Consider the following 24,868-nt stretch of genomic DNA (forward strand, 5'->3'; position numbering starts at 1 on the left):
GCTACGGCATACAATGACATTCTAGATGATTCTATGCTTCCAACTTTGTGGCAACAATTTGAGGAAGGCCCTTTCCTGTTTCAGCATGACAATGACCCGTGCACAAAACGAGGTCCATACAGAAATGGTTTGTTGGGATCGGTGTGGAAGAACTTGACTGGCCTGCACAGAGCCCTGACCTCAACGCCATCGAACACCTTTGGGATGAATCGGAACACTGACTGTGAGCCAGGCCTAATCGCCCAACATCAGTGCCCGACATCTCTGATGCCCTTGTGGCTGAGTGGAAGCTAGTCCATGCAGCAATGTTCCAACATCTAGTGGAAAGCCTTCCCAGAAGAGGGGAGGAAGTTTTAGCAGCAAAGGGTCAACCAACTCCACATTAATGCCCATGATTTTGGAATTAGATGTTTGACGAGCAGGTGTCAAAATACTTTTGGTCATGTAATGTCTCAAACTCATTTGAGTGTCCCCGGATTTACATTCACTATGTTACGTCTAGTCTGTGACCAGGCTGCTAATATAACAGTGGTCCAGCAAATACAAAAAGATTGATCTCTATAGAAAGGACTGTCCGGCCAGCAAGCCCAGTTGATTGGTGTTTACTCTGACGATAAACACAAGAAAGCATATTAGACGTGCAGGACAACAGTATGTTGGCGGTAGATTTCGTCTGTTAGCATGGAAACAACTGTGACTTAGCAGGGGCTAACGTGCCCATTACAATTAGAGCATGCTGGCTAACTCTTACAGCAATAGCAATCTAAAGCACATCCCAGGATGCCCCCAATGTCTTACAGGTATCGTACACATATGTATACACATCAGGACATGTACATAATGAACTAGTACTCATTTCAAATATGAAAACGTTAAACAAATCAAAATATATTTATATTTGAGATTCTTCAAAGTATCCACCCTTTACCTTGATGACAGCTTTGCACACGCTTGGCATTCTCTCAACCAGCTTCATGAGGAATGCTTTTCCAACAGTCTTGAAGGAGTTCCCACATGCTGACCACTTGTTGGCTGCTTTTCCTTCACTCTGCGGTCCAATTTATCCACAACCATCTCAATCTGGTTGATGTCGGGTGATTGTGGAGGCCAGGTCATTTGATGCAGCACTCCATCACTCTCCTGCTTGGCCCTTACACAGCCTGGAGGTGTGTTTTTGGGTCATTGTCCTGTTGATAAAACAAATGATAGTCCCTAAGTGCAAACCAGATGGGATGACGTATCACTGCAGAATGCTGTGGTAGCCATGCTGCTTAAGTGTGCCTTAAATTCTAAATAAATCACTAACCGTGTCACCAGCAAAGCACCATCACACCTCCTCCTCCATGCTTCACGGTGGGAACCACACATGCTGAGATCATCCGTTCACCTACTTTGCGTCTGACAAAGACACGGTGGTTGGAACCAAAAATCTCAAATTTGGACTCATCAGACCAAGGGACAGATTTCCACCGGTCTAATGTCCATTGCTCGTGTTTCTTGGCGCAAGCAAGTCACTTCTTCTTATTGGTATCCTTTAGTAGTGGTTTCTTTGCAGCAATTAGTCATGAAGGACTGATTCACACAGTCTCCTCTGAACAGTTGATGTTGATATGTGTCTGTTACTTGAACTCTGTGAAGGATTTATTGGGCTGAAATTTCTGAGGTGCAGAAATTAACAGTTAATCCTCTGCAGTTAACTTATCCTCTGCAGCAGAGGTAACTCTGGGTCTTCCTTTCCTGTGGTGGTCATCATGAGAGCCAGTTTCATCATAGCGCTTGATGGTTTTAGCAACTGCACTTGAAGAAACTTTCAAAGTTCTTAAAACCTGTTAGGGCTGCAAGCCCGACACCGGTACACCTATGACAACTTCCAGCTCAAATGCAGGGCGCGAAATTCAAAATCAATTTTTTTTAAATATTTAACTTTCACACATTAACAAGTCCAATACAGCATTTGAAAGATAAACATCTTGTCAATCCAGCCAACATGTCCGATTTTTTAAATGTTTTACAGAGAAAACACCACATATATTTATGTTAGCTCACCACCAAATAAAAAAGAGGACAGACATTTTTCACAGCACAAGTAGGATGCAAGTAGCATGCACAAGCCAACCTAACTAACCTAGAACCAACCTAAATAACCTAGAAAAAACTACCTCAGATGACAGTCCTATAACATGTTACACAATAAATCTATGTTTTGTTCAAAAAAATTGCATATTTTAGCTATAAATCAGTTTTACATTACTGCTACCATCATAGCTACAGTCAGAAATCGCACGGGAGTAGCCAGAGAAAATAGACACCAACGTCAACTACCTAATTACTCATCATAAAACATTTCAGACAAATATATGGTGGATAGCTAATGAAAGACAAATATCTTGTGAATACAGACAATATTTCCGATTGTTGAAGTGTTTTACAGCGAAAACACAATATATCGTTATATTAGCTTACTACAATAGCTAGCACACAGCAACATTGATTCTAGTCAAACGGTAGCGTTAGCACAGTTCGACAGATATATGAAAAAGCATCCCAAATTGGGTCCTTATCTTTGTGGATCTTCCATCAGAATGTTCTCCAAGGGGTCCTTTGTTCAGAAACGTCTTTATTTTGATCCAGAACGAACAATTTCCCTCTTGAATTAGCAAGCACACTGGCAGTGCGACGCTAACCTCTCCATCTTGAAAAAATTCTTGCGTCGCATCACGTCTAAAGTCCAGAAAACATTTCAATAATATAATTAAACTATATTGAAATAACATACTTTAGGATGATATTGTGACATGTATCAAATAAAATCTAAGCCAGAGATCATATTCACCTTTACAGAGTGTTTTCCAGGAGCCGAGTCCAGGTGCTACTTCGCGCCCAGAAAGAAAAATAAACTGCGCAATACTCACTCAAAGAGGCTGTGTTCAAATACAGGACGAGATAATCAACTGATTTCTTCTCTCACTTCCGCATGACACCCAGAGGAAGGCGTATGACGTGTTTCTACAGTCCTAAGTGACATGCCCTTTTATAGACAAGGGCTCGAAGAGCGACATCGATTTTTGGAAATCTCACTTCCGGATAGGAAATGGACTGTAAAAATAGTTCTGTTCCACTTAGAGAAATAATTAAAACGGTTTTAGAAACTAGAGACTGTTTTCTATCCAATAGTAATAACAATATGCATATTGTAAGAGCAAAAATTGATTAAGAGGCCGTTTGAAAATTTGCACATATTTTCCAGTTTTTCAATACGCCCCCTACAGCCATAACAAGTTAACATTTTTCGCATTGACTGACCTTCATGTCTTAATGTAATGATGGACTGTCGTTTCTCTTTGCTTATTTGAGCTGTTCTTGCCATAATATGGACTTGGTCTTTTACCAAATAGGGCTATCTTCTGTATACCACCCCTACATTTACATTTACATTTAAGTCATTTAGCAGACGCTCTTATCCAGAGCGACTTACAAGTTGGTGCATTCACCTTATGATGTCCAGTGGAACAACCACTTTACAATAGTGCATCTAACTCTAAGGAGGGGGGGGGTTAGAAGGATTACTTTATCCTATCCTAGGTATTCCTTAAAGAGGTGGGGTTTCAGGTGTCTCCGGAAGGTGGTGATTGATTCCGCTGACCTGGCGTCGTGGGGGAGTTTGTTCCACCATTGGGGTGCCAGAGCAGCGAACAGTTTTGACTGGGCTGAGCGGGAGCTGTACTTCCTCAGAGGTAGGGAGGCGAGCAGGCCAGAGGTGGATGAACGCAGTGCCCTTGTTTGGGTGTAGGGCCTGATCAGAGCCTGAAGGTACGGAGGTGCTGTTCCCCTTACAGCTCCGTAGGCAAGCACCATGGCACAACTGATTGGCTAAAACGCATTAAGAAGGAAAGAAATTACACAAATTAACAAGGCACACCTGTTAATTGAAATGTGTTCCAGGTGACAACCTCATGAAACTGACTGAGAATGCCAAGTGTGTAAAGCTGTCATCAAGGCAAAGGGTGGCTACTTTGAAGAATCAAAATATATTTTCAAATCAAATTTGTATTTGTCACATGTGCCGAAAACAACAGGTGAAACCTTAGTGAAATGCTTACTCACAAGCCCTTAACCAACAATGCAGTTTTAAGAAAATACCAACAAAAAAAAGTAAGAGATAAGAATAACAAGTATTTAAAGAGCAACAGTAAATAACAATAGCGTGGCTATATACAAGGGGTACCGGTACAGAGTCAATGTGCGGGGGCACCGGTGTCGAGGTAATATGTACATGTAGGTCGGGTTTTTATAGTTACTATACATAGATAGCAGTAGCAGCAGTGTAGAAGCGGCGGGGGGCAATGAAAATAGTCTGGGGAGCCAATTGATTAACTGTTTGGGAGTCTTATGGCTTGGGGGTAGACGCTGTTTAGAAGCGTCTTGGACCTAGACTTGGCGCGCCGGTACCGCTTGCCGTGCGGGAGCAGAGAGAACAGTCTATGACTAGGGTGGCCTTGAATAGAGGTCCTGGATGGCAGGAAGCTTGGCCCCGGTGATGTACTGGGGCGTACGCATTACCCTCTTGTAGTGCCTTGCGATCGGAGGCCGAACAGTTGCCATACCAGGCAGTGATGCAACCCGTCAGTATGCTTTTGCTTTGTTTATAGTTTTTTTGCTTACTACATGATTCCATAGTTGTAATTACATAGTTTTGATGCCTTCACTATTATTCTGCAATGTAGAAAATAGTAAAAATTAAGAAAAACCCTTGAATGAGTAGGTGTGTCCAAACTTTTGACTGGTACTGTATACACAGTGTCTTCGGAAACTATTCAGACCCCTTGACTTGATCTCTCTGTACTTTGTTCCGATCAACTTTGGCTCGATCCTGACTAGTCTCCCAGTCCTTGCCTCGGAAAAGCATCTCCACCAGATGATGCTGCCATCACCATGCTTCACCGTAGGGATGGAGCCAGGTTTCCTCCAGACGTGACGCTTGGCATTCAGGCCAAAAAGTTTAATCTTGGTTTCATCAGACCAGAGAATCTTGTTCATTATGGTCTGAGAGTCTTTAGGTGCCTTTTGGCAAACTCCAAGCGGGCTGTCATGTGTAACGTGTACGCTGGGAGTCGGGAAGCAAGTACAGGGAGTGAATAAATGTAATAAATGAACGAAAATGGACAAAACAAGAAACACGAGCCTGGGGAATAAACCATAGGGAGTGACAGATATAGGGAAGGTAATCAGGAAGGTGATGAAGTCCAGGTGAGTCTGATGAGGCGTTGGTGCGCGTAACGATGGTGACAGCTGTGCGTAATAATGAGCAGGCTGGTGACCTTGACCTAGACTGACCTTCCCGACTCCCAGCGTACACGTTACACATGACAGCTCACGTCTGGAGGACAGTCATGTGCCTTTTTCCTGAGGAGTGGTTTCCGTCTGGCCACTCTACCATAAAAGCCTGATTGGTAGAGTGCTGCATAGATGGTTGTCCTTCTGGAAGGTTTTCCCATCTCCACAGAGGAACTCTAGAGCTTTGTCAGAGTGACCATCAGGTTCTTGGTCAGCTCCCTGACCAAGGCCCTTCTCCCCCGATTGCTAAGTTTGGCCAGGCGGCCAGCTCAAGGAAGAGTCTTGGTGGTTCCAAACTTCTTCCATTTAAGAATGATGGGGGCCAATGTGTTCCTGGAGACCTTCTATGCTGCAGAAATGTGTTGGTACCCTTCCCCAGATCTGTGCCTCGACACAACCCTGTCTCAGAGCTCTACGGACAATTCCTTTGACCTCATGGCTTGGTTTTTGCTCTGACATGCACTGTCAACTGTGGGACCTTATATAGACAGGTGTGTGCCTTTCCAAATCATGTCCAATCAATGGAATTTACCACAGGTGGACTCCAATCAAGTTGCTGAAACATCCCAAGGGTGATCAATGGAAACAGGATGCACCTAAGCTCAATTTCGATTCTCATCTAAATACGTAAATAAGTATGTATGAGTATGTAAATAAACACATTCTGTTTTGTATTTATAATATACTTTTTACATTTCGCTTTGTCATTATGGGGCATTGTGTGTAGATTGCTGAGGAAATCGTTTTATTTAATCCATTTTAGATTAAGGCTGTAACGTAAACAAAATGTGGAAAAAGTTAAGGGGTCTGAATAGTTTCCAAAGGCACTGTACTGTATGAATTAACCACGAGTTACATCAGCACAAACATGTGGCTAACTAAACACTATCTCCAAGACACAGAAGGAAACACACATGACACACCTGGAATATATCAAGAACCCAACTGAACAGTTGAACCTAAAACTTTTACATAGTAGCTTAAGACAGTAAAGAGTACCGATAATTTGCAGTTATAGTAGTCCAAATAATAATTTATATAGCAGTTATATATATATATAGTAATTTTGGTCATTTTTGCTGCTTCTTATTTTTTGTGCACTTATTTTTTATGAATTTCCTTTTCAGATCAACATCAATACATGTTTTCAAATATCTGAAATGTACTGATGCACTGATGCACTGTATATGTGTGGCACTTTGAAATGGTATCCTCTGTCCGTATGAATAACTGTTGCTGCTACTCTGCTACTCAAGTGTCCTGAGACTCTTAGGTTACCTTTATTTAACTAGGTAAGTCAGTTAAGAACATATTCTTATTTACAATGACTGCCTACCAGGGAACAGTGGGTTAACTGCCTTGATCAGGGGCAGAACGACGGATTTTTACCTTGTCAGCTCAAGAATTCAATCCAGCAACGTTTCGGTTACTGGCCCAACGCTCTAACCACTAGGCTACCTGCCACCCCAGATAGGTTAGGTTTGTATTGAAAATCTACCGCGATATAATAACTTCCTTCCTTCCCACTGAGTCGACATAATTGCATCTTCCTGAGCTTTCCATTACCCCAATTTAAAATGCTCCGTCATCATTTCTTGAGTGACTTATTGTTTATTTGTCTTCTCATCTCTTTCACAGCAGTGCTGTGTGGCTCCAATTCAGACGGCAAGGCCGGAACTAATCCCATCATCATTTCATCTGATCCAACACTCTTGACAGTATATATTCCATTTTTGATCTCTCCGGATTGCATTCTCGGATTTGACCCTATACACTGAAAACATGAAAAACCCTTTCCTTGGCATAGACTGACCAGGTGAAAACTATGATGTTAAAATCACTGCAATCAGTGTATAGTAGATGAAGGAGAGTAGACAGGTAAAAGAGGGATTTTAAGCCTTGAGAAAATTGAGACATGGATTGTGTATGTGTGCCATTCAGAGGTTGAATGGGCAATACTAAAGATTTAAGTGCCTTTGACTGGGTTATGTTAGTAGGTGCCAGGTGTACTTGTTTGTGTCAAGAACTGCAATGCTGCAGGGTTTTTTATGCTCAACCTTCTCCTGTGTTGATCAAGAATGGTCCACCACCCAAAACACATCCAGCCAACTTGACACAACTGTGGGAAGCATTGGAGTCAACATGGGCCAGCATCCCTGTGGAATGGTTCCGACACCTTGTTGAGTCCATGACCCGACGAATTGAGGCAGTTCTTAGGTCAAAGGGGGGTTGTGGGGGGGACAACTCAATATGAATGTTTGGTAAACTCAGTGCACAACGTTATTATTGTTTGGGAAGTTTAAAAGAGACAATGGAATGACATTTAGTTATTGGCCAGATGGGACTTATTTGCAGGCTAGCTATAACCCCCTCTGGGCAGCACACTGCATAGGCACTGACTCCACGGCATTTCATTATTCCAATGAGTTATATGACAGGAGATAAGAGAGGCTCACATAAACATGAAGGCTGTTTATGGGTGGGGATTGTTTACTGTAAGCCATTTCTCTAGACGATTTCTGCTTCTTTTAGTTTCCGTCTTTAGCCTGTTTTCCTGAGTAGGAAGGATGCTACCAAAGCGGAAAGCGGAGCCCCCCGAAAAGCAACAGGACTTTACTTTTTATGCCACTTGTATTGACTTAGAAATGTACAGGAAAGTAATATCCTCCCCTATTAATATTTCATCCCCGTTTAATTGCTCTCATTACCTCGAGATTGCTCTGAGCTCTGTCTATAATTATTTCATGCGATAATGAATCCCTTTTTTCGACTGTACGCGTGCAACAATCCGCAGTATAGTATTCAAAGTCCCCTTGAATGCCCTATGTGAAGCACCTCAACAAAGACATGGCTTAACAAACAGAAAACAAACATTTGAAAGTGGGCCAACAACACTCATGCTCAATTTGTGGTTCACAAAAGCCCCAGAAGAATCCCAATAGAGAACTCCATTGATCTTCTCAAGGCAAATAACTTCCACTCCACTGAAAGCCATTTACAGAACCATGATGGTTAGATGACCTTGGAAGACATGCTGTGCCAATAGAAGTCAATAGATAATGCGACATAACAACAGTGTCTCTGTCGTGAAATCTCTCTGTGCTTTTGGCTCAATCTCTAATCTACATGAAAAAAGGTTATGTAAGACTTATTAAAAAGATTAAAATAAATGTTGCTTCCCCCCCTTTTGATTAGTTTAAAGGCTAGAGCACACTGGATAAGATCTGCCTTTTATCGTGCTTCACTAAAAAGCCCAGTGAATTCGATACTCTCTGAACTAATGATCGTATAATCTTTTATTAAACAGCTTTGGCAATACAAAATCCAAAGCAGAAGTGGGATTGAAACTATTTTACGGAATATTCGACGAGTTTGATATGTTGTGGGCTGAGTAGAGTGTTGCACCATTACATGTACATTCACAACAGAAGGAGTAGAAGTAATGTAGCTCATTTCATAGCAGGAGCAAGACCGCAATCATCATCATTGCCACCGCCACCACCACGACCAGGGCCACCACCCAAAATACTGTAATGTTCTGAAATGTGCAGTATGTAAGAGAAGGAAATATCTCCGTCGATCCCTTTCTCCATTCCGCTGTCCATCTCTGCCTCTCTGGGTCTGTGTGTCCCTCTGGTCCTCTTTCTCTTTGTGTATGATCTTCACTGACTCTTTTTAGGCATAAATGTGATTCCTGCGTGTGTGAGCCTGCGGGCTCTGTGTACTGTAGGAGGACGTGGGATGCTGTCTGACACACACTGATAAGAGCAGTCGCCTCTCCTGGTCCTACTCAAACAGAGAAAATGGGGAGAGAAAGAGAGAGCAGGAGAGAGAAAGGCAACGAGAGAGGCAGAGAAAGCGAGCGAGAGAGAGAGAGAGCGGGAAAGAGTGGGAGAGAGCGCGAGGCAGAGAAAGCGAGAGAGACAGAGAGAGCGGGAGAGAGTGGGAGAGAGAGCGAGGCAGAGAGAGCGGGAGAGGCAGAGAAAGTGCACGAGAGAGTGGGAGAGAGAGTGAGAGAGAGAGAAAGCGAGAGAGAGATATAAAGCAAAAGAGGCAGAGAAAGTGAAAGAGAGAGAGGGAGCGGGAGAGAGGCAGAGAAAGCAAGAGAGAAAGAGAGAATGAGAGAGAGGGGAGCAGGAGGGAGAGAGGCAGAGAAAGCGAGAGAGCAAGAGAAAGGTAGAGAGGGAGAGTGTGACACTACTGTAGTATTCACTGTAGTATACTGTAGTATTTACAGTTGACTATAGTATAAATACTGTAGTATAAAAATACTTTTGCGGAATGTACACTGCTCTAAAAAATAGAGGGAACACTTAAACAACACAATGTAACTCCAAGTCAATCCCACTTCTGTGAAATCAAACTGTCCACTTAGGAAGCAACACTGATTGACAATAAATTTCACATGCTGTTGTGCAAATGGAATAGACAAAAGGTGGAAATTATAGGCAATTAGCAAGACACCCCCAAAAAAGGAGTGATTCTGCAGGTGGTGACCACAGACCACTTCTCAGTTCCTATGCTTCCTGGCTGATGTTTTGGTCACTTTTGAATGCTGGCGGTGCTCTCACTCTAGTGGTAGCATGAGACGGAGTCTACAACCCACACAAGTGGCTCAGGTAGTGCAGTTCATCCAGGATGGCACATCAATGCGAGCTGTGGCAAAAAGGTTTGCTGTGTCTGTCAGCGTAGTGTCCAGAGCATGGAGGCGCTACCAGGAGACAGGCCAGTACATCAGGAGACGTGGAGGAGGCCGTAGGAGGGCAACAACCCAGCAGCAGGACCGCTACCTCCGCCTTTGTGCAAGGAGGTGCACTGCCAGAGCCCTGCAAAATGACCTCCAGCAGGCCACAAATGTGCATGTGTCTGCTCAAACGGTCAGAAACAGACTCCATGAGGGTGGTATGAGGGCCCGACGTCCACAGGTGGGGGTTGTGCTTACAGCCCAACACCGTGCAGGACGTTTGGCATTTGCCAGAGAACACCAAGATTGGCAAATTCGCCACTGGCGCCCTGTGCTCTTCACAGATGAAAGCAGGTTCACACTGAGCACATGAGCACGTGACAGACGTGACAGAGTCTGGAGACGCCGTGGAGAACGTTCTGCTGCCTGCAACATCCTCCAGCATGACCGGTTTGGCGATGGCTCAGTCATGGTGTGGGGTGGCATTTCTTTGTGGGGCCGCACAGCCCTCCATGTGCTCGCCAGAGGTAGCCTGACTGCCATTAGGTACCGAGATGAGATCCTCAGACCCCTTGTGAGACCATATGCTGACACATGCACATTTGTGGCCTGCTGGAGGTCATTTTGCAGGGCTCTGGCAGTGCACCTCCTTGCACAAAGGCGGAGGTAGCGGTCCTGCTGCTGGGTTGTTGCCCTCCTACGGCCTCCTCCACGTCTCCTGATGTACTGGCCTGTCTCCTGGTAGCGCCTCCATGCTCTGGACACTACGCTGACAGACACAGCAAACCTTTTTGCCACAGCTCGCATTGATGTGCCATCCTGGATGAACTGCACTACCTGAGCCACTTGTGTGGGTTGTAGACTCCGTCTCATGCTACCACTAGAGTGAGAGCACCGCCAGCATTCAAAAGTGACCAAAACATCAGCCAGGAAGCATAGGAACTGAGAAGTGGTCTGTGGTCACCACCTGCAGAATCACTCCTTTTTTGGGGGTGTCTTGCTAATTGCCTATAATCTCCACCTTTTGTCTATTCCATTTGCACAACAGCATGTGAAATGTATTGTCAATCAGTGTTGCTTCCTAAGTGGACAGTTTGATTTCACAGAAGTGTGATTGACTTGGAGTTACATTGTGTTGTTTAAGTGTTCCCTTTATTTTTTAGAGCAGTGTAGTATACTGTAGTATATTTGGGGACATTACTGTTTTACTATCTTTGACAGAAGTTGGGGGCTTTCTCATTGAGTAAACCTACTAAAAATCACCTTTTCTATAACCTGTAGATGGGTAGGACTGGGTTCTGAACAGAGTGTTCAGACCTGCTCTTTTCTATAACCTGTAGAGTAACACAATATACTTTATGCTCTACACTTAGCATGTCAGTTTTTCCACTTACGGGTGGCACAAGTTGGGGGGGGGGGGAGAGAGAGAGATATGAGGGGGATTGGACAATGAGCTAAGTCAAAACAACATTGACTACAGCGTTGAAATGGTGACTATTTGCAATGTTGTGGAGTGCTATATTCAGAGATGTTGATGATGAAGAGGAGGATGAGGGGCTGGGGTTCGTGGGTGTTGTCTCACTCATTCACAGGTGCCATTGACACCACAGCAGCAGGAATAGCCCTGGTTAGTTGGTGACTAAGACTGCCCTGTTATCAGTGATATCTCACTCTGTCTCTCTCCCTCCTATCTCTCTCTCCCCTTCATATTTCTCCCTCCCTCTCCCATGCTGCCCCCTCTCTATCTCTCGCATCTCTTTTTACAAACAGACGTGGTTATATTGATCGCCTCGGGCGGGTAGCTTCTTCTCACACTCTTACCACTGGGAACACAACAAACGCCTCTCCCAGAGAGATTAAGAACCTGTTTTTGTCGGACAGCATTTCTTAGCCTGTGTTTAATGCTCCTAATTTTCTAAGTCATTCATTAGAGCAGGTGCAGCATCAGGGGAAGTCTACTGACTATCTGAGCTGCCAGATGGGCCAACTACAGCTGACCGCTCAGCCGGGGAGACCAGGGGGACTGAGGGGGGCGGAGGGGGACTGGCAGGTACAGTGTGGGGGTCAGCCTGGGCAGATGCTCCCTGAAACACAGAGCTCTCTGTCTCATTCCATTACCTGTGACTATGGCCCAATGGGGAGGCTAGATTGGAATGAAGATGTGTCCGTCTTGATTTATGTCTTGTTCCCATTGCAAAATGGGTGTGTGCGTGTGTGTTTGCATGCATGTGTAGTTTGTGTGTGCGCACTCATAGTCTGTGTGTGTGCATGTTTGTGCATGCTAGTGCACCCGTGTGTTTTCATGCCTATTTAACTGCTCTGCCAATATACTCTAACGTATATTGCCCCTTGCATGACTGCGCTGGCATTTGAGAGGGCCTCTCTCTCTCCCTGCAGCCTGTTATTGCCCTGAGTATTCTCCCCTGAGAGATTTGGTCATGAAGCCTGCTGATCTGTGGCAATGTGATCTATGGTGCTCGGGAGATAAAGGCTATTACCACATTGCAGGCATGCCAGGGACTTTTCTCTTTTGGACCAAGGAAGGATCCAAATGATGGCCTGAACAATTGAGTTGTCAATGGTTTATATATTTAATTTGGATTCCTAATTGTGGAGAAGGTAAAAGTAATCCCCTCATATGTCTTCCCAAAAGGGCAAATAATTTCCCCTGAAATGCAATCTCACCGCTGCGTTAGAAGGAAGGAATCCTTTGCCATGTCACACCAAAGAAACCTTTGAGTAGGTGGACGGAGAATTAGCTGATGAGGTTAATTAAGCAGACAATAGAGGCTCAATCTCATTGTGTCACCAACAGACATTATTCTTTTTCATCTTTTTAATGGGAGCTTGCTCCTCAAAGTCATAGGAAACTTGGCGGCGGAAGACAGAAGACCTGGTTTGTGAATGAAGAAGCTCTGGGGTAATTTAAAAATGCAATGCTTTGCATCTATTATGTTACTTGACGATGATAGCCCCTCGAATCTCTCAATCAATCAGAGAAGATTACTCCTGGCAGGCATCACTGCTACGAAAAACAGGTGGGGAGGATGTGGGCGGGTGGATGGGGACTGAAGGGAGAATGGTTTGGGGTTATCTTTGTATGCATTTCTTTGATTGTTTTTGTACCTGTAACCCCCTGTCTGAAAAGAAAAAACACAAAACCAAATAAAAAGTTCTGGGGTTATTAAAATGAGAGAAAGAGACAGGGCTATGCAAAGGTGAGGGAGAGAGAGTGTTTTCTTTCCTCTTAGTTAGAATATGCTGATCTTTAACCCAGGCTGTCACTTTTGATAAATGAGATCAGTGTTGCCCGAGAAACCATGCGGGAAGAATTAAAATGGCACTGCAGCAGAAAAAAGGCGACACATCACAAGAACGGAGCCTTACAGGGCGTGATGTTGTGTGTGTGTATGTGCGTGCGTGCGCGCGCGCGGGCATCTGTCTGTCTGATCTCGCTATATCTCCATCTGTCTGCCTTCCTGTGTGTCTGTAGAAGGATGCTCCATTTAACAAGCCGAGTGAACCACAGCTCTCCACTCCCTCCACAATTCCCACCCTACCATGTACCCCTGCCATTTAGTCCTTCAGGCCCTCCTTCCCGGCCCAAATCACTGACATTTCCCCTAAACACAACTGTCTCCATCAACTTGATAGTTCACCCTCTAAAGTGCACACTCAGAACAGACGTCTTTGCAGACTCATGCAGCCCTCCATTCAGGAAGGGGATAGGGGATAGGAGATTTCTGTCGGAAAGCTACTTAGAGCCTGTTCACTAAACCGCTAGCAGAAGAATGCTAATAGGCACCCGGTCTTGAAGATTAAATAAAGTATCAGTCCTGATCCAGCTTCTGCAGACAAAGACTCAGATCGAGACGTTTACACTGGATCACTCTGTCTGCAAGGTGACAGAGATGGGATTGTCATATGCAGACAGGCAGAACCCTCCCAATCCGATACCTTCATCTGACTAGAACTATGCAGCACACAATACTAACGTGCACAGACAATCCAATATCTCAATCTCACTAGAAAACATACGGTATACAATCTGAACATACAGTGTAACGGCTGTCAATGTCGTTCTCCTCCTCAGACGAGGAGGAGCATGGATCGGACCAAGATGCGGAGTAGGAGGTATTCATGATTTTAATGGCAAACCAACAAACACTACAAATAAACAAAACAACAAACGTGACTAACCTGCAACAGTCCTGTGTGGCCCAAACGCTAGGAAACAAACACCCACAAAACACCAGTGAAACCCTGGCTGCCTTAGTATGACTCTCAATCAGAGACAAACGATACACACCTGTCTCTAATTGAGAATCATACCAGGCCGAACACAAAACCCAACATAGAAATAGAAAACATAGACTGCCCACCCAACACTCACGCCCTGACCAATAAAGACATACAAAACAAGAGAAAACAGGTCAGGAACGTGACATACAGCATAAGTACAGGCAGGCACTGTCAAAGTAAATGTGTGGGTGAATATATAAATCTCAGCCACACTTTTTTTCTCTGTAGGCTATGTTATTATCATATATACAGTGGGGAGAACAAGTATTTGATACACTGCCGATTTTGCAGGTTTTCCTACTTACAAAGCATGTAGAGGTCTGTAATTTTTATCATAGGTACACTTCAACTATGAGAGACGGAATCTAAAACAAAAATCCAGAAAATCACATTGTATGATTTTTAAGTAATTAATTTGCATTTTATTGCATGACATAAGTATTTGATACATCAGAAAAGCAGAACTTAATATTTGGTACAGAAACCTTTGTTTGCAATTACAGAGATCATACGTTTCCTGTAGTTCTTGACTAGGTTTGCACACACTGCAGCAGGGATTTTGGCCCACTCCTCCCTACAGATCTTCTCCAGATCCTTCAGGTTTCGGGGCTGTCGCTGGGCAATACGGAGTTTCAGCTCCCTCCAAAGATTTTCTATTGGGTTCAGGTCTGGAGACTGGCTAGGCCACTCCAGGACCTTGAGATGCTTCTTACGGAGCCACTCCTTAGTTGCCATGGCTGTGTGCTTCGTGTCGTTGTCATGCTGGAAGACCCAGCCACGACCCATCTTCAATGCTCTTACTGAGGGAAGGAGGTTGTTGGTCAAGATCTCGCGATACATGGCCCCATCCATCCTCCCTTCAATACGGTGCAGTCGTCCTGTCCCCTTTGCAGAAAAGCATCCCCAAAGAATGATGTTTCCACCTCCATGCTTCACGGTTGGGATGGTGTTCTTGGGGTTGTACTCATCCTTCTATTCCTCCAAACACGGCGAGTGGAGTTTAGAGCAAAAAGCTCTATTTTTGTCTCATCAGACCACATGACCTTCTCCCATTCCTCCTCTGGATCATCCAGATGGTCATTGGCAAACTTCAGACGGGCCTGGACATGCGCTGGCTTGAGCAGGGGGACCTTGCGTGCGCTGCAGGATTTTAATCCATGACGGCGTAGTGTGTTACTAATGGTTTTCTTTGAGACTGTGGTCCCAGCTCTCTTCAGGTCATTGACCAGGTCCTGCCGTGTAGTTCTGGGCTGATCCCTCACATTCCTCATGATCATTGATGCCCCACGAGGTGAGATCTTGCATGGAGCCCCAGACCGAGGGTGATTGACCGTCATCTTGAACTTCTTCCATTTTCTAATAATTGTGCCAACAGTTGTTGCCTTCTCACCAAGCTGCTTGGCTATTGTCCTGTAGCCCATCCCAGCCTTGTACAGGTCTACAATTTATCCCTGATGTCCTTACACAGCTCTCTGGTCTTGGCCATTGTGGAGAGGTTGGAGTCTGTTTGATTGAGTGTGTGGACAGGTGTCTTTTATACAGGTAACGAGTTCAAACAGGTGCAGTTAATACAGGTAATGAGTGGAGAACAGGAGGGCTTCTTAAAGAAAAACTAACAGGTCTGTGAGAGCCGGAATTCTTACTGGTTGGTAGGTGATCAAATACTTATGTTATGCAATAAAATGCAAATTAATTACTTAAAAATCATACAATGTGATTTTCTGGATTTTTGTTTTAGATTCCGTCTCTCACAGTTGAAGTGTACCTATGATAAAAATGACAGACCTCTACATGCTTTGTAAGTAGGAAAACCTGCAAAATCGGCAGTGTATCAAATACTTGTTCTCCCCACTGTATAAGGGAAGATGTGTTGTACCTGCCTGCAATACCAATTATAGAACTGCGAGTACCCACGTCTGAATGTGATGTGGAGGCTTGATAATTATCTGGGTCGGAAACATGTTACCTCCAGCTGAGCATCTTAATGAGAGAGATACCTGCTAAAACAATGCAAGAAACCGGTAGGAGTATCATATCCATGGAAATATGAATCAGCGTTTATTTTCCGAGAAGTGTACCTTGAGGTCTTCGACTATATTTGCTGTGCTATAGTCTAAGACCAGGACAGTCTAAGACCCCGTCAAGAACATCTGAACGTCGACAATCTATTTTCCCCTGAGTCAATTATGATTTGACAATAACAATGAATAATACAAGAATGATAAGAAACGAGTTAGCTACCTCGATACAACCAACATTCATTTTGAAGAGTCCACTGTACAGTTGAAATCCTTTGACCAATAAGGGTTTGATTTGATTTGTTATACAATACACCAGAATTATAGCAAATGAGTCATCACGCTGTTGTGGCCTCTGTGCTACCAACATTGCGACCAACATTCTATCCAGGCGCCATGTGTTCCTCTCCTTTCCTCAGGCAACTGATTAGCCCATATTGTAAGCAGACATTTTAACCTCTGTGATAATGTTCTGATGCACCTGCCAGTGGGTGAGCATGTTAGAAGCTAGACCTGTGACGATTTCTTCACAGCTTCACAGTTCCCCATGTCTGTCAGTGTACTGTGATGAGTGTGCACATCACGGCCCTATCCTGATTACTACTACCGTGTTGCCGGTCAAATTATAAACCCTTGTTAGAAATCGGGAGTTCCGGGATGCGAAATCTCGACCCTCGCAAAGGGAAACTCTCAGCCCCCCCCCCCCCCCTCTACCTCAATCACATATCAGTAGTAATGAAGGAATACAAATCTATTAGAGAAAATCTGTTTTATCCGGTCAGCTGTGTTTAGGCTACATATCCCTGTTTTATGATTAGTTTACAATCACATTCATTAGCAAAAAAACTTCAAATTGCAACAAGTCTTTTCAGCAGTTCTTTCACAACATTTACATTACATTTAAGTCATTTAGCAGACGCTCTTATCCAGAGCGACTTACAAGTTGGTGCATTCACCTTATGATGTCCAGTGGAACAACCACTTTACAATAGTGCATCTAACTCTAAGGGGGGGGGGAGGGTTAGAAGGATTACTTTATCCTATCCTAGGTATTCCTTAAAGAGGTGGGGTTTCAGGTGTCTCACAACAGTTTTTGTGAATCAAAAGTTTCCTTAAACATCCTGTTTTGTGTGCTTATTCTTTTACCATTGATATGTTAAAGTCTATTTTTAGATCTTAAGGAGCATCAGGTACTGCTACGAATGGCATGTCCATCTTTTTGTGAGAAATTACACTGGTCACTCCATTTTTTGTAATAGTATTTATTTATATTTTTTACCTTCATTTAACTAGGCAAGTCAGTTAAGAACAAATTCTTGTTTACAATGACAGCCTAGGAGCAGTGGGTTACTGCCTTGTTCAGGGACAGAACGACAGATTTCTACCTTGTCAGCTCAGGGATTCGATCTAGCAACCTTTCAGTTACTGGCCCAACGCTCTAACCATTATGCTACCTGCCACCCCTGTTTAGGGGCGGCATAAACAGCCCACACTAGATGAGGCCACGCAAAAATACTTAAATAAATATTAGTAAATGGTTCATATGGACCTATATTAAACATTTATGAATGGCGTAATGATCAATATGAATAAACATTTTAGTAATCCATTATAAATTCTATATTATGTGGAGTTATTTATTATAAGGTGCAATCTGCAGTTGCTGCATCCATTTTTGGACTTGTGAATGAATGATAATATACCTATTGATTCATGAAGAATATAACTTATAAATGCCTCATGAGTTTTGTTCAACTGTCTGACTCAATCAGAACCAAACTATAAACTTATTTTACTCCAATGTTTGTAAACAAGGTAAATGTAAGCAAACACTATATAGCCTTAAAAATGGTTCAAACTATAATTGTGATATCATGGATGGTCAATCTTTGCATCCATAGCTCTGTCTATGAATTTGAGAGTGGTTACATTTCTCCAGACCCATCCTTCAGCTTTTTACTGAAACAGGGGCGGGGATTTGTTATTGTTTCAACTGCTGATTTCCGCTTTAAAGTGAAGCGTGCTCTCTTATCCATCCTTACAGCTTTGCCGTTTCTCTATTCACCGGGCCAATGATTAGCCACCTCCATTTTCTGGAGATCAAAAGCCCCAGAGATGCTTTGTGTTGCCAAAGGTCTTTTGAATTATGCCGTAAGTCGATATAAATACACATGCGGTTCAAATCGATTGATGCAAAAAGAATGTACTGCTTTATAGCATACGCTACTTTATATGGAAATCCTTGCAAGATAATATACAGGTAATTGCCAAAATAAATGAAACACTTGAGTAAATGAGGGATACAAAGTATATTGAAAGGGGTGCGTGGTTAAGGTCCACTCAACCCCTTCGAGGGCGAGGTAAACACCAATAAACACACAGTCATTCTGAGAGATCAACTTTAACCTATGGTGAAACAACTCTATTCTGATGGGAGTGGTCTCTTCTAGGATGACAATGCCCCCAGCCACAGGGCACGAGTGGTCACTGAACGGTTTGGTGAGCGTGACAACGATGTAAACAATATGCCATGGCCGTCTCAGTCACCAGATCTCAACCCAATTGAACACTTATGAGAGATTTCTGGAGCAACGCCTGACAGTGCGTTTTCCACCACCATCAACAAAATACCAAATGATGTCATTTCTCCTGGAAGCATGGTGTCATATCCCTCCAATAGAGTTCCAAACATTTAATCTAAGCCAAGGCTCATTGAATCTGTTCTGGCGTCTCGTGGTGGCCCAACACATTATTAAGACACTTCATGTTGGTGTTTCCTTTATTTTGGCAGTTACCTGTATGTAAGTGAGTGAGAGAGGGCGAGAGAGAGAGAGAGAGAGAGAGAGAGAGAGAGAGAGAGAGAGAGAGAGAGAGAGAGAGAAAGAGAGAGAGACTAGGCTTGTATGTTGTTAGATAAACAGGGTACGTCCATCACGGTGTGATGAAAGAGGGTGTGGATGTTGATAGATGAGTAGACATAGAGGTGTATGTGTGTGTCACAGGCAGCTGGTGGTACCTTAATTGGGGAGGACAGGCTCATAGTAACGGCTGGAACAGAATAAATGGAACGGTATCAAACACATACAACACGTGGTTTCCATGTGTTTGATACCATTCCATTTACTCCATTCAAGCCATTATTATGAGTCATCGTCCCATCAGCAGCCTTGTATGTGTGTGTGTGAAGACTTGCGCTTGTGCCCGCTTGCGTGCATCATGTGTGTGTGTGTGTATGTTTGTAGACCGCATGTGTGTGTGGCTGACATTATCAAGATTAACAAGAGGAAGATTAATGAAGCAAGTCATAGACATCGCCAATGCTTTGGGCTTGAGTTATTACCCAGAATTCCCTGATCACAAAGAATACATTATGTTTACAGTATTATCTCCACCTGAGTGAAATATCCATTATTGGAATTGACCTGTGTCACATGACTTCCCCAAAAGGGACCATTACGGTGTCCTCAGAGGACCATAAACGACAGGAGCCATTAAAGGGCAACCTTTTCCATGATTAATGGCTCTGTCATAAATGCAGTGTGTTTTAGACAAATTGTACATGTGTTGCGGAACTGTTTAGACAACCTAAGCTTGCACAATTGTTCTGTATCCTGATTAGGTGTGTGCATTAGCGTGAAAGTAGCACAGGCGGGTCGTTGATGTTTAAGTTGGTGACAAACAAATTATACTACGAAAATGAAACTCCAAAAGGGCATGTCAAACGAAAGATACCAAATCAAAAGCCCCGCGGGTCGGGAGATCACACTCATTCAGCTGATTAGCTCGGTAATTCCCTCCACCTGTGCACACCACAGACTTGTTATGCATACCGACGGCTCCTTACCTGGTCCCAGCTGCCACTGCCCCCTATAGGTGGGATGCATTTTACCTTTATTTCAACAGGGAGTCAGTCCCATTGAGAACAAGGTCTCTTTCGCAAGGGAGCCCTGCATGCACACAATTTACTAAATATAATAGAATACAAATATAATTACAAACACACTCAAGAAAAACAATGATCGTCACTCAAAGAGGTCTTCAATTAACCTTGTGGACTGTTCAAAAGACACCATCAACTCTGAAGATTGTTCCATATGGGTTGCTAAGAAATGTAAAGCCGATTTTCCAGAGTTACTCATCCATGAGATTGGGTATGGTAACTCGTACTTCAGGCAGCAGGGTAGCCTAGTGGTTAGAGCGTTAGAGCGTTGGACCCGAGCCGACAAGGTACAGATCTGTCGTTCTGCCCCTGAACAAGGCAGTTAACAAGGCAGTTCCTAGGCCGTCATTGAAAATAAGAATTTCTTCTTAACTGACTTGCCTAGTTAAATAAATAAATAAAAATGTCTAAAGGTTATTAGTGATGTGTATTATGGTAGTGTGCTACCACACTTACTGTACCAACATAACACATCGGGAGCTTGGGACTATAACTTTCTATTTTCAATGATGATTCTGAGATAATTGGTATTACATTTCAGAACCCTCATCGGTTTAACTGGTGTCAGCTATTTTTATATTGCATTCTTTTGAACTTAACATGATTTGGGGTATTTAGAGTACGATATACACCCCCCCAACCCCCCCAACCCCTCTCTTCTCCACTCTTCTGGGAAGGCTTTCCACTAGATGTTGGAATATTGCAGGGATTTTCTTCCATTCAGCCACAAGAGCATTAGTGAGGTCGGTCACTGATGTTGGGTGATTAGGCCTGGCTCGCAGTCGACAATCCAATTAATCAGAAAGGTGTTCGATGGGGTTGAGCTAAGGGATCTGTGCAAGCCAGTCAAGTTCTTCCACACCGATCTCGATTTCTGTATGGACCTCGCTTTGTGCACTGGGGCATTGTCATGCTAAAAAAGGACAAGGCTTTCCCCAAACTGTTGCCACAAAGTTGGAAGCACAGAATCCTCTAGAATGTCATTGTGTGCTGTAACGTTAAGATTTCCCTTCACTGGAACTAAGGGGCCTAGCCCGAACCATGACAAATAGCCCCAGACCATTATTCCTCCTCTACCAAACTTTACAGTTGCCGCTATGCATTGGGGCATCCGCCAAACCCAGATTCGTCTGTCGGACTGCCAAATGGTGAAGTGTGATTCATCACTCCAGAGAACTTGTTTCCGCTGCTCCAGAATCCAATGGCGGCAGAGCTTTTCACCACGACGCTTGGCATTGCGTGTGGTTATTGTGTGTGGTTATTGTGCTGACGTTGCTTCCAGAGGTGCTTTGGAACTCGGTAGTGAGTGTTACAACTGAGGACAGAATATTTACGCTCTACACACCTCAGCACTTGGCGGCCTCATTCTGTGAGCTTGTGTGGCCTACCACTTCCCAGCTGAGCCGTTGTTGCTCCTAAACATGTACACTTCACAATAACAGCATTTACAGTTAACCGGGGCAGCTCTAGCAGAGCAGAAATTTGACTTGTTGGAAAGGTGGCATCATATGACAGTGGAACGTTGAATGTCGCTGAGCTCTTCAGTAAGGCTATTCTACTGCCAATGTGTGTCTATGGAGATGGCTGTGTGCTCGGTTTTATACACCTGTCAGCAACAGGTGTGGCTGAAATAGCCGAATCTACTCATTTAAAGGGGTGTCCACATACTTGTTTTATATGGTGTAGGTGGAGAACATTGAACAGAACAAAGTTATAACTTAATTTTGACAAAAATGCAAATAGAACATGGTAAATATAAATCTTTTGATGTCTCACTGGAGCAACACTTGGTTATATCTGCCTCTATGCATGACTGTCTACGACTAGCTGTTAGTAGATAAGTGACTTAATATTGTTTTTTAAATGATTAATTAGGATTCACAGATTTATTGTAAAGATCCCCCCCCCCCCCCACACACACACACACACACACACACACACATCCACACAAACGTACACACACACATCCACCCACATACATTCCTATCCGGCCATAAACAACAGATCAAATCTAGTTCTAATCCATGTGGATTTGATGGCAGCTGTTGAGTTTGATCAAAATGCAGTCCAATCAATACACATCAAGATTACCCAGGGAGCCTGTCAACAACAGGCCCCAAAACCCCACTGCTCTAGGCAGAGACCCGCATAGATAGTTTACAGCAGCATGAGCTCATGATTGTCTGCCACAGCAATAGTGAAATGAGAAGTGCCAGCTATGAAATAACTAATCGTGTCTTCGTTTTTTCTCTTCACTCTCTCTCTCTCTGTGTGTAGGTTCCTTTGTGTGACTCTACCATGGACCACATCCGCTGTTGCCTGCTGGTCCTGGGAACCGCAGTGATGATGGCCCATGCATGCCCTAAGTACTGTGTCTGCCAGAACCTATCCGAGTCCCTGGGGACCCTGTGCCCCTCCAAAGGCCTTCTCTTCGTCCCGTTGGACCTCGACCGGCGCACTGTGGAGCTCCGGCTGGGTGGCAACTACATCCTCCGTATCACCCAGCAGGACTTTGCCAACATGACCGACCTGGTGGACCTGACACTCAGCCGCAACACCATCAGCTACATCCAGCCCTTCTCCTTCGGCGACCTGGAGACCCTGCGTTCCTTACACCTGGACAACAACCGCCTCATGGAGCTGGGTCCAGAGGATCTCAGGGGCCTGGTTAACCTGCAGCACCTCATCGTCAACAACAACCAGCTGGGACGCATCTCAGACAGGACCTTCGAAGACCTGGCCCCCTCCCTGGAGGATCTGGATCTGTCCTACAACAACCTGAGGAGCCTGCCCTGGGACTCAGTCAAGCAGATGGTCTCCCTCCACCAGTTGAGTCTTGATCATAACCTCCTGGACTTTATCCCTGAGGGGACCTTTACTGATCTAGAAAGGTTGGCTCGCCTGGATCTCACCTCCAACCGGCTGCAGAAGCTGCCCCCGGACCCCATCTTCGCCAGGGCACAGGATTTGGTGCTGTTGACCACGCCCTACACCCCTCAGCTGTCCCTTAGCATCGGGGGAAACCCCCTGCACTGTAACTGCGAGGTGCTGTGGTTGCGGCGGCTGGAGAGGGACGACGACCTGGAGACCTGCGCTTCCCCTCCCAGCCTGAAGGGGCGCTACTTCTGGTATGTGAGTGAGGAGGAGTTTGTGTGTGAGGCGCCACTCATCACTCAGCACACCCACAGGATGCTGGTGCTGGAGGGCCAGACGGCCAGCCTGAGGTGCGAGGCTGTTGGAGACCCCACCCCTACCATCCACTGGATGGCCCCCGATGACCGTCTCCTTGGCAACTCATCCCGTACCGCCGTCTACCGCAACGGCACCCTGGAAATCCTCATTACCACCTCCAAGGACTACGGTACCTTCACCTGCATCGCTGCCAACGTGGCTGGAGAGTCCACCGCCTCTGTGGAGCTGTCAATCATCCAGCTGCCCCACCTTAGCAACGGCACCAGTCAAGCCTCGCAGCCCAAGTCCCGCCTCTCAGACATCACAGGCACCACCAGGATCAGCAAGGGGGTTCCTAAGAGCCCGCCTGAGAAAGTGGTCACTGTGTCAGAGGTGACGGCCATTTCAGCTCTGGTTAAGTGGACAGTCAGCAAGGCAGCGCCCAAGGTGAAAATGTTTCAGCTCCAGTACAACTGTTCGGACGACGAAGTCCTCATCTACAGGTAACAAATGCAGACTTTTTTAAACGTTTCATTCATTTTCAGATGAGAAGGTACACCGATAGCTTTGATCTATGAGGTAACAAAATAACAAGTTGTGATATATTGTATGGAGGAGACACTCAATACAAGTGTTGTTTTAACCCTCCAGGTGACTTGTTTTGTCTCTCAGCTTTCAGGAAAGATAGATGGATTGTGCCAAACAGTAAACAATGCCTTTTACACTAGACAAAATGCACAGCATCAACAACACTGCTACATGTACAGAACTTTCAGCCTTTCAAACCGAGTTGTCCTAATAATCGAGCTAATATAGCTCGATCCTAAGTGATCCATCCATCACCCATTGCTTTTGTCTGTCCGTTGAATTGTTCGACAGCGAAACAACTCACTCTCCAATTTTACACGGCCTTTTTTCGCTAAGCGCTGCGTGGCGTTCGGCTCGCTTATGCTTAGTAGGCCATAAGCAAGAGAATTCCATCCCTAAAATCAATGGGGGGGATATTCTGTCAATCCAGAGCTATTTGATGAGGCTGAAAATGTATTACTGGAAGCTGATACATTGTAAAGTAGCACATCTCCAAACGACTGTGAAACCAGCCAGAAAGGAAATCCAATTACTTAATGCCATTTAAATCAGTTACTCTGTTAAAACCTTGAGAAAGTCAGATCATTTCAGCTGGAGCCTCGAGAGACGTATCCCTTTCGTTATATATTCTATTTTATTTCTCTGTTATCCGTTTTTTCAGTCATTGCCACTACAGTTCGTTATTATAGCGTTTTAGTTTAGAACATTAATTGTTTCAGTGGAATTGATGATTAAAATTATAGTGTAAATCTTGCAACCTATTGTCAGTGTAATAAAACATTTTTCGAATAGGAGGGAATGGCAGCCGTTTTCCGAGCTCCTGACCAATTG

At 44.4% G+C, this 24,868-nt stretch overlaps 1 protein-coding gene across 2 annotated transcripts in view; it reads left to right on the top strand.

Moving 5' to 3' along the window:
* Positions 1 to 24,868, top strand: part of LOC139556528 (leucine-rich repeat and fibronectin type-III domain-containing protein 2-like) — a 246,877-nt gene that overhangs the window by 200,729 nt on the left and 21,280 nt on the right. For both annotated transcript variants that reach the window (XM_071370585.1, XM_071370586.1), the window contains one exon: positions 22,556 to 23,952. In XM_071370585.1, coding sequence (XP_071226686.1) covers positions 22,577 to 23,952 — 1,376 coding nt within the window. In that variant the 5' untranslated portion in view covers positions 22,556 to 22,576. The remainder of the gene's footprint in view (positions 1 to 22,555; positions 23,953 to 24,868) is intronic.

This window comes from Salvelinus alpinus, chromosome 27 (genome assembly GCF_045679555.1).
Source record: "Salvelinus alpinus chromosome 27, SLU_Salpinus.1, whole genome shotgun sequence".
Lineage (NCBI taxonomy): Eukaryota > Metazoa > Chordata > Actinopteri > Salmoniformes > Salmonidae > Salvelinus > Salvelinus alpinus.